The 9,737-nt window shown below is 47.1% G+C and overlaps 1 protein-coding gene across 2 annotated transcripts; it reads left to right on the top strand.

Moving 5' to 3' along the window:
- Positions 1-3,395: 3,395 nt before the first annotated feature.
- Positions 3,396-6,246, top strand: ormdl3 (ORMDL sphingolipid biosynthesis regulator 3). 2 transcript variants are annotated; one of them, XM_084459970.1, is made up of 4 exons: positions 3,396-3,535; positions 3,906-4,106; positions 4,735-4,886; positions 5,807-6,246. In XM_084459970.1, the coding sequence occupies exons 2-4, from the start codon at positions 3,933-3,935 to the stop codon at positions 5,940-5,942; spliced, it is 462 nt and encodes a 153-aa protein (XP_084316096.1). In that variant the 5' UTR covers positions 3,396-3,535; positions 3,906-3,932; the 3' UTR covers positions 5,943-6,246. The 2 variants fall into 2 exon arrangements, with proteins under 2 accessions (XP_084316096.1, XP_084316097.1); XM_084459971.1 differs by lacking the exon at positions 3,396-3,535 and having other exon boundaries at positions 3,900-4,106.
- Positions 6,247-9,737: the final 3,491 nt, after the last annotated feature.

The raw sequence follows: 9,737 nt of genomic DNA, 5'->3' as shown, positions 1-9,737 counted from the left end.
AAACAATACGTCTGGACCGGCGAGGCGTCCCGTCTGCGAAGGGAACCCACGGCGTGTACCGTCGTTACCGTCTGGGGCGGAGTGAGGGCCCGGTCCAGGCCCCTCGTCCCGCTGAAAGACCTGCAGTCTCATCCCATCTGCTCGGGCCCCCGTCTCACTAACGTGTCCTGGAAATGGGAGTGTTAGGATAATATTGCCCGTCTTTGTTGGGACTTTGTAAGCTGGGGACAAAGGCGACAACCCACCCCCCCCCCCAAACAAACCTTTTTTTCATTAGAGCGGCAAACACTTCATCCCTCAACTATGTAGGACCCTGTGTGTGTGTGTGGGGGGGGCGCTGGGCACGGTACCACAGGGAAGAGCCTAAAACCTCCGCGGTCTTCAGCCGGACACTGAGCCGGCCTAATTAAAGGGCACTTAAGCCCCACAATGAGCATCGGTGCAGGTCCGAGGTGGCGGGGTCCCTGAGTGGGGGGGGCAGTATTCATGGCACTCGTAAACAAGGGGGGTTCCAGCGACAGAGGGAGACTAGGGGGGGGGCTATGCGCCCGAGACTTTGTTCACTCAAGATGAAGAGTCAACAGCCACCTCTTCAGCCATCCCCCCTAATAACCGCCCTCTTCAGAGGGCCCTGCAAATACAATGCTCTCCCACTCCCCTCCTCTCACTCTCAATCACTGGTGGGACAATGAGGTAGCCCCCTCACTCCCTCACCCCCGCCCCCCTGTCCCCCCCCCCCCCCCCAAACAGACTCTTCTTTTATTGAAATTCTTTGGTGTTCTAATCCCCAGCTTCCTCCAGGGGCAATAATGGACTCCCCTGGGACGGCCTTTTCCAGCGAGGCCATCGTCCGACCCGGCCCGCCCGGGTCACAGATCCACCCCTCCGCCGACGCCTCTCCGAGTCACAGAGGTGCAGCTAGCGCCCCACTGTGACGTCGCTCTACGAGCCTTCAAACGAAATATGTGAATTGACATTTTCCAATTCAAATCCATCAATTGCTCGCTACTCTTATGAACATGTATACATTCATAAAACAGAATAATAACTGTTTTTATTGAGTTGGACTTTCCCCAGACGTTGAGATGGAACAAGGTGAAGGGTGTGTGTGAGCCCAGCTGAGTGAATGATGGTTGAATGGTTGAGCGGTCATCCTAACGGAAGTAAGCATAGCCGTAGTATTGCATCATCCAGATCTGGCTATAGGTGACCTAAAGGGACATTAGGTCTCTGAGCCCTTTCACACCGGGTTTTTCACCGTAGCTCATCACCGCAGGTGTTCCATAGCGCTCCCGGCCAATCCCCTGAGGGAGAGACCGCTCCCGGCCCATCCCCTGAGGGAGAGACCGCTCCCAGCCCCTCCCCTGAGGGAGAGACCGTCTGGGAATGAGTTGATGGTGACATCTGCTGGTTACATGTGGTTCTCAGCCGTGACTCAGTGGTAGAGGTGCCCTGACAGAAAAGGAAGACCATCTTATAGCTTATAACTCTAACCTGTCATTGTCACCACTATGGGACCCTTGCTGCTACCAGCAGATGAATCCAGAGTGGCCTTTTGCTATTTGTGTAAATGTAGGCTGAGAACTCAGAAGAGTCATAATGATTTTTCTTCGCCATTCTATTGGTATTGAACAAGAGGTTCGCGTTACTGAATAAAGACCCTAAAGGAAGAGAAAGACAGTGGTGCCAGAAAAGAGTATGCGCATGAAACGTATCTTGTCATTAAAAGCTTTTATTACAGGCACGAGACCTATTAACAGAATCACGTTACATTTGAAAGACGGAGTCGGAGAGCCCCCAAGGGATTACACAAAGTGCATAGAAATGTAGCCTGTAAAAGAACATATCTGAACAACTATTAAAAATGTGGTAGTGAAGAGGTGGGAAAGACCACAAGACTTTGAAGATTCCATTTTATTATCTTCAGAGGTAGCCAAAGTTGTTTTAGGGCAGAGATCGGATTTCCACCCACACTTGGATCTATGGAAGATAAATTCTGTTTTTTTTTCATACATAGCCCCAGTGTAAAACATAAAGGATTATCTACGGGTTGGGGGTGAGTTCCAAAAGCATACTGTGGAAAAGGATCGATCAACCAACTGATTGAAAATGCCAGTTGAGGCCGGTTTCAGAGTTTGATGTACAGTAGCCTACTTAACGCTGTTAGCCTCAAGTTAAACTGGTTGGTCAGTTCTGTGGAGTCTCATTTCACGCTGTTGCCTTGAAGTTCTGGTGCGTCTGAAGATTACCTCACTTTGTTGCCTTGAGTCATGCCTACTCATTGTCACCATCTTCAGTGGGCTACAACATTAGACTCTATAAACAGGTATTTCTCAGTGTTAGCCTACATATTGAGGTATTTTGTTATTGTTTTCATTGCCAGCTATGATCTCAGACCACATTGTTCAGAGCGCTGTGCGTGTGAGGATAGATCTAGGTTCACAATGCTAGAGCCGCTGTATCACCCCGGGCTATGACCATGAGAGAATAGCTTGTCGGCTGGCCAGACCTGTTAAATGCCACTCATCACAGGGGCACCCAGCGAGAGAACTGCTATCATGTGTCCGCGGTGTTGAATGGAACAGAACTGACCCCCTGCTCCGGAGGGCACGGCGGGCCTAAATTAGTGTTTGGACTTATCAGAGGATCTCGAACATGACACTCTTGATCTTCTTTGATTAGGAGTCTCGAGCATCAGCCTTGTCAGTCACCCTCACTGCCTAGAGCAGCGGCTCCACTTTCCCTGTGCCTACAGGAGTCAAGGGCCTCCTTTTGAACACTCGTATCAAATGATCGGTGATGTCAGACATCTTTGGAAAATAGAAATTTTCTAAAAAAAAAAAAAAAAAATTTAGGAGGGGGGAGGGGCTTACATTTATTTGTATTGATATCAAATTTTGCATTTAAAAGGTTGTCAGTTTTTAACTATAAACGATAAGTCAACCAATCATTTGAGATTATATTATCACTACTGATATGGACTTACCCCAAGGTCCTTTTTTCTCTCAACTTCCGTGGGCATTTCTAAATATACGTACAGTACTACTGTATCTTACGTGCACTTACTGGTAGCCTTCACTTCCGTCACTTTTGCCTGTTGTTGTTACAATGTAACAAACAAATCCTCCACTCCGTTCACTCCCACTACGATGACGTTGCACGGGGACGTTTCCCACCGTTTCAACGCATTTCACTCCGATTCGCCAATGCTGCCCACGTGACGAGGTGCCACCAATCAGAGATAAATACGATTAATCAGATACGTTGGGTCTCTGGGACTGATGACGTTCTCACATGAACTGTGCTGTGTTGTCACCAGCTGTTCGCAAGACGAACAAAAAGTGGGATAGGAGTGGGATTGCCTTTCTAGAAACAGAACAATAAAGACATCAAACTGTACAAGCGACGAAAGGGCAGGTATTTAAATGAATGATTAGTCTCGTAATCTTGTGCGATCAATCATATAACAAGATAGCATCGATATAGGAACACAGTGATAACGGTAGGGTCAGAATTGAAGTCTTTTAATCCTCCTGTAAGTATAATTGTTTTTCTTACTTGCTCACATAATGTTGCATAGCCGTGTGGAATAATATGTCATGTTATTGAATAACTGGAACAACGGATACATTGTTGTTTGACTCATGGCAACTTACTGTATCCGACATTAGTCGTGACTCTTCAAGTATGAATATGAATATTGCAACTTTTCCACAGAGGTCTATACAGGCTACACTGCTTACTTCAGTGTTTCAAATCACATTTCACTACAGTGACCAAGTTAAAGACCAGGGCAGTAACTAATATCACTCACTGTCATCACATTGTCCCTTCACCCCATTTAAAAACCCAGTGTTATCTGTTAACTGCTTAGTGTCGAGTTGAGCTCATCTTGACGCCTACAGGGTCAGACGGCTCGCGGAGAGGTCATCATGAACGTGGGCACGGCGCACAGCGAGGTCAACCCCAACACGCGGGTGATGAACAGCCGGGGTATCTGGCTGTCCTACATCCTCGGTATCGGCCTGCTGCACGTCATCCTGCTCAGTATCCCCTTCGCCAGCGTGTCTGTGGTCTGGACCCTCACCAACCTTCTCCACAACCTGGTGAGTGCTGCAGTGGACCGGACCCCCCCCTCCTCCCCAATGCCACCTCACTTAACCACTCCCCACACAGCGGTTAGAGTGGCTTAGAGACGTTAAGAGTCATTGCCCAGTCAGAATGAGTAGGCAGGGGTTGAGTTGAGGCAGGCAGACAGGCGAGTATCTATCTGCTCACTCGTATACTGTGTGAAGACAGCATGAGAGTGACCGGCCTTGTTAGATAGATATGCCCAGTTGCGTAACCTTTGATCCTTTCATTGGAAATACCAAACACCAATGCAATGCTGGTATCGCATTGCGATAACACCGGCATCTGTCGATGTCACAGAACTTGATCGTCACCACAGTCCAACCTTTTCTTTTTTTTAAAGATATTTTTTAGGGCTTTTCAGCTTTAATGGGACAGGACAGTGTAGAGAGACAGGAAATGCGGGAGAGAGAGAGGGGAGGACATGCGGCTAAGGACCCGAGCATCGAACCCGGGTCCGCCGCGCAAAGGACTAGCCTTCATATGGGGCGCGCCTTACCCGGTGAGCTACCAGGGCGCCCCACAGTCCAACCTTTTCTTATGAAATAAAGTGAATAGTAGACGTTGTGTGACTGCGATGTGCCGCGTCGTGTCTGTTTGCAGTGCATGTACCTCCTGTTGCACACGGTGAAGGGGACGCCCTTCGAGACCCCGGACCAGGGAAAAGCACGCCTCCTCACACACTGGGAGCAGATGGACTACGGCGTGCAGTTCACCGCCTCGCGCAAGTTCCTCACCATCACCCCCATTGTCCTGTGAGTACAGTAATACAGTAATATCATGGCTGTAGTGCTACCATGCCTTACTTCACCTACATGCCCTCTTCAACCCCCTTCAGCCAGTAACCAGCAGGATACCAGAAACAGGAAGTGATGCGCCGTTCAGATTCTTGTCATTGCGGACATCTGTGTCGAGAAGCACATACGGTACTCCCCCCTGTCAGACTATAAATATGAGAGAACTTCAAGAAGGGGAGGAAGGAAGTGTGCATTTCTAAACATCTTAAAACAGAACCAAACCGCACTTCAAGGAAGTGACCTCGCCGGTTTGCTGTTGGAGTAGAATGCCACGGTAGATACCTGCACAGTACCTTATAATTAGATGGCGTGATGCACCAACGCCCTACCCCAACGCTAACCCCGCCCCCCCCCCCTCCTTCGCTGGTGTTACTGGAACTCGGTGGGAACATAATTCATTTAATTTATTCCTGCTGTCATTGACTTCAGTGCTGGCAGCGCCGCCTCCTCGTACCCAGCAGGTTCCAGGGGCCCCCTGTGGTGACAACTGGCAGGAGCAGCCTTAATTGAGCGCCACTTCCAGCTGATTTAGTCAGTCACGCTCAGCCCCCCGGAGCCCGAACGGATGTGTTTACCGCTCCACTCTCTCTCAGACGTCAAGTCGTTTTTGGCGTGACGGTATTTCTCGCCTGTTTGAGTTTACGCTTTGTTACGTGACACAAATGAGCCGATGTGATGTGTTGGATTATTAGTGCTGTTTATATTGTCATTCTGCTATTTCCTACGGTTTGACGGTGCGTCTCAAGTTCTAGCACGTTCCCTCCAGTGTTTCAGATCTGGGACGAGGCGTCGACGTGAGGGTGTCTTTCTTTCTCAACCTATTCTTCCCTCTCCCACTTTCCCTCTCTCTCTCGCTCCCTCCTCCCTCCTCTCCCCAGATACATCCTCACCAGCTTCTACACCAAGTACGACCGGGTCCACTTTGTGGTCAACACCGTGTCCCTCCTCACGGTCCTCATCCCCAAGCTCCCTCAGCTGCACGGCGTCCGCATATTCGGCATCAACAAGTACTGATGGGGCGGAAGAGGACACCTTCTCCCTCCCCCACGTGTCCCTGCGGACTGTGAACGCAAAAGTATCAGGCCCCCGCTTTGGCCTCCGGCCCGTAAGGATCCGATGCTGCTCTGGTTTCCCCCGGGCCTCTGAGCTGGCCTCCAAATGAGGCCCGTTGGGGATAGAGCGGTAGCACACACAGGAAGCACACAGAACACATTCTGGACTAGAATGTAGGGATGCACCGATGCATCGGACGGAACATCGGCATCGGCCGACGTTGGCCTCGTTGACTGCCATCGGCCCATCGGCAAATAAAATGACATTCAGCGATGGTAGTGGCCGATGTTGTCGCAACAATTACGGCTTTTTTTTGTTGGAAAAAACGTAGCCTACCCAGCTGCAGATTCGGAGAAGATCCTTGACGTAACGTCGCAAACGCACGTGTAGCTTTCAAATTAAAGTGAAATAAAAATCGGCGTTTTGGAACCAAACACTTCATTTCTTTGTTTCCCTTGAAAAAAAGGGGGAATAACAATTTTATAAAATAAACATCGGCCATCGGCCGGATTGTTATTTTAAACATCGGCATCGACCCAGAATTTTGCAATCGTTGCCTCCCTACTAGAAAGGGTGCTGTGGTGGTGGTTATTTGCGGCCACTGTCTAACTCCAGTGTGTTCTCCGCCAACACTGAAAGTCAAGGCAGGGGTTTATAACGTGTCGCGATACTGTTGTTATATATAAGACGAGAGACCTCTGGTCTAGACCGCCGGCCTAGACGCCATGGTCGTGATTCAGGATTGAATGATGTAAGTAATGTAATGATTCAAGTAATGCGGTATCACCCACACAGACACTTCAGATCAGAGCTCCCTGGACCTGGTCTCATCTGGGATTAGAACACAGACACTTCAGCGTCCGGTATGGAGAGCTCCCTGGACCCGGTCTCATCTGGGATTAGAACACAGACACTTCAGATCAGAGCTCCCTGGACCCGGTCTCATCTGGGATTAGAACACAGACACTTCAGATCAGAGCTCCCTGGACCCGGTCTCATCTGGGATTAGAACCCAGACACTTCAGCTCAGAGCTCCCTGGACCCGGTCTCATCTGGGATTAGAACCCAGACACTTCAGCGTCCGGTATGGAGAGCTCCCTGGACCCGCTCTCATCTGGGATTAGAACACAGACACTTGTGTGGCGTCATCTCCCCGCATGACGTAAGCAGAGATGCAGTAGCCAGACTGGAGGAAGTTTTATTGAGCGGTGACCATCGTCACAATGCAGCGGTCAGACAGGAGGGGACTGCGGTTCTTGTGTATTTATCCCTGAACGCTCGCGGCCTCGGTATAGAAAGTTAAAGAACGCTCATTGTATCTTGACTGCTTCTATTTTTGGTTCCCCTTGTTCCGTATCTGTGCCAGAGCAAACTTCCTGTCCTAAACCGTAGTCAGTAATCTAGAGTTCAGGCAGACTCAGCCCCTTCGAGCTCAGTCCATCATCAGCGGTCACTCAGGCGTTTTGGTCCGGTTCCCCAGGAGAAACGATACTCGATGTCAGTGGGTTCAGAAACTTGTACTTTCAAATATGTGCCTATTTATACAGTAGTACATTTATACTGTAGTATTAGAGCCCAGTGCATGAGTGTGGCCTTCCCTCATATCTAGGTTATAGTTTCAGGGTGAAATTAACTATTCTGCAGTGCTGAATGTTTCTAGGTGAACATGTGGGTGGAAATATCATAGATTCTTTTACTTTTACCTGTCACCAAGCATACTAATGCCTCAAAATAAAAAAGGAAATGCAGTTGGCGAGAAATGAGTAGGCCTACAGCACGGCTGAAGTTCAGACTTTTATGCGAGCTGAGTGGAAAGCGTGGGGCTTTTGATAGCCGTGTCAGTGTTTTGCATTTGAAAGGGAAAGAGGAACTCACTCTTGCAGCGGAGGCATTTATATGCCGCAAATGCCTTCATAACAATTATCCAAGGTAACGCAGAAACGCAGAAAGGAAAAGTGAAGGGTTTCATGTGAAGGTTAATCTCTCTTCACGCATTTGAAAGCCTTCAGAATCGACAGGCGTTCAATGTACTACCGATAGTATATTGATATATTCAATAATAGTCATATATCAAGGTGAAACAAAACATGAATGACACTGTATTGTAATAGCGTGTAGAGTCGCCTCTTCCTGGTTGACTGGGGCAGCTGAGTGAGGTTTGATGTGCAATGTGAAATATATGTTGTAGGCCACAGCAGCAATGTGAAGGGTCACAGGTCAATCTGGTACAGAACATAGGACTTGTTTAATGATTTTACAGTGTATAATTGTACAGGTATTCTTATAGTGAACAAAAAGCGCGTTTGAAAGCTCAGAGTTGACTACTTCAGGTCCTCAAGTCTCTGACATTGTTTGAAGGGATACATACTTCATAGAAGTAAAACAGAATTTAAATTAAGATTTGTTTCTTTTTGAAATTTTAGTATGAACTGAAAAGTGGAATGTCAGTTTTCTACTTAGTGAAAGTATGTAGTACAGTATGTAACAAACGTCAACTATATTTTTCTCTAATTTGTTGAACATGCTCACATGTGACATGTCTAGACTTGTCGAGGGTAGAGATAGCCTTTGTTTAGGAGGGAGATCCTTTGATAGACCTATAGTGCAGTGAAGCCCAAAGCTCACAGAATACCGTGTCCTGGTATTTGGTCTTGGTAGACAAGACTTTTAAGGTATGCTTTATCTGTATACTGTACATGTATACAGGAAATATTTTACAGTACTTGACAACTGGATGACAAAGTTAGGCTACAGTTATCTGCCAGTTTCCCCTCTTTAAAGGGGATAACTAGTCACATGTCCTGAGTCATACTGTACCTTACCTTGTTACATACCATACCAGTATTCACTTGCGTTGAATAATGCACCTATACGTATTTAGCTGTAGTGTATAAAACTGTAGTGCTTTATTTGCATATGTATTTCGCGTGCTGTGATGTTTTTCACTGAATTACAGGACAGCTGAGATATATTGAGTGACAAAGTGCTAGTGCCATACGTATCACATCAGCTCAGTTACTGCAATACAAACGATGAATGATTTGATTATATTTGAATCAGCGGTCCAGGAATATCATCCCTCTGAACACCTGGCCTGTGACTATCTGTCACTCTCAGCTCAGCGCTACACCAGACCCTACTAATCCAGATTGGATAATCCACTCAATCTTTATTTGCGTTCTGCAATTTGAGAACTGATGTTGTATGGCGTGTTACCCAACGCCTGCAGCTTGTTAAACATTGATTGGGTGAAAGTGATAGGGAAGAGTAGAAAGCTGGGTATCGCCTATCCAAGTCTTCTCTGTGGTACTAAATACTGAGTTAGCACATGGTTGCAATAGAACAAGGCTTCTTCATTACTGTACAGTAGACTTGAGAAAGGCAGCCATATTTAATGGACTCAATACTGTTCCTTTGGGTGATATAGATTTCTAATGGCAGGATGCATAGGTCAGTTTGAATATTGTTGTTGAATGGTATAATTTAAAGTTCAAAGGCTATGGTAGTGACCTATCCATTTTTAAAACGGGAATTTCATTTTCTAGGTATGATATTTCAGTATGCGCAGTATACAGGAGACAGTTGGAACGTCATAAATGAATTAGTATGTAATTTGACAGTACTTAAAATTCTTTCAGTTTGGTGCATTGGAACATGTACCCAGTTCACCAGAAGTTAGTACTTAAAACTAGATTTGTATATATTTTAGTAAACATGACTTTTCCCAAGTTGCTTACAGTATGTGTAGCAGGTTCA

This window comes from Borostomias antarcticus, assembly GCF_949987555.1.
Source record: "Borostomias antarcticus genome assembly, chromosome: 29".
NCBI classification, from domain to species: domain Eukaryota; kingdom Metazoa; phylum Chordata; class Actinopteri; order Stomiiformes; family Stomiidae; genus Borostomias; species Borostomias antarcticus.
Note: the sequence above shows the minus strand (reverse complement) of the source record. Positions and strands in the feature narration are given on the sequence as shown.

What these genes read in the sequence shown, in the direction of transcription:
- ormdl3 (XM_084459970.1), top strand. Translation starts at nt 3,933, where the DNA reads ATGAACGTGGGCACGGCGCACAGCGAGGTCAACCCCAACACGCGGGTG. An exon ending in CCAACCTTCTCCACAACCTG is followed by an intron (nt 4,107 to 4,734) that starts GTGAGTGCTGCA and finishes GTCTGTTTGCAG; the next exon opens with TGCATGTACCTCCTGTTGCA. An exon ending in ACCATCACCCCCATTGTCCT is followed by an intron (nt 4,887 to 5,806) that starts GTGAGTACAGTA and finishes TCCTCTCCCCAG; the next exon opens with ATACATCCTCACCAGCTTCT.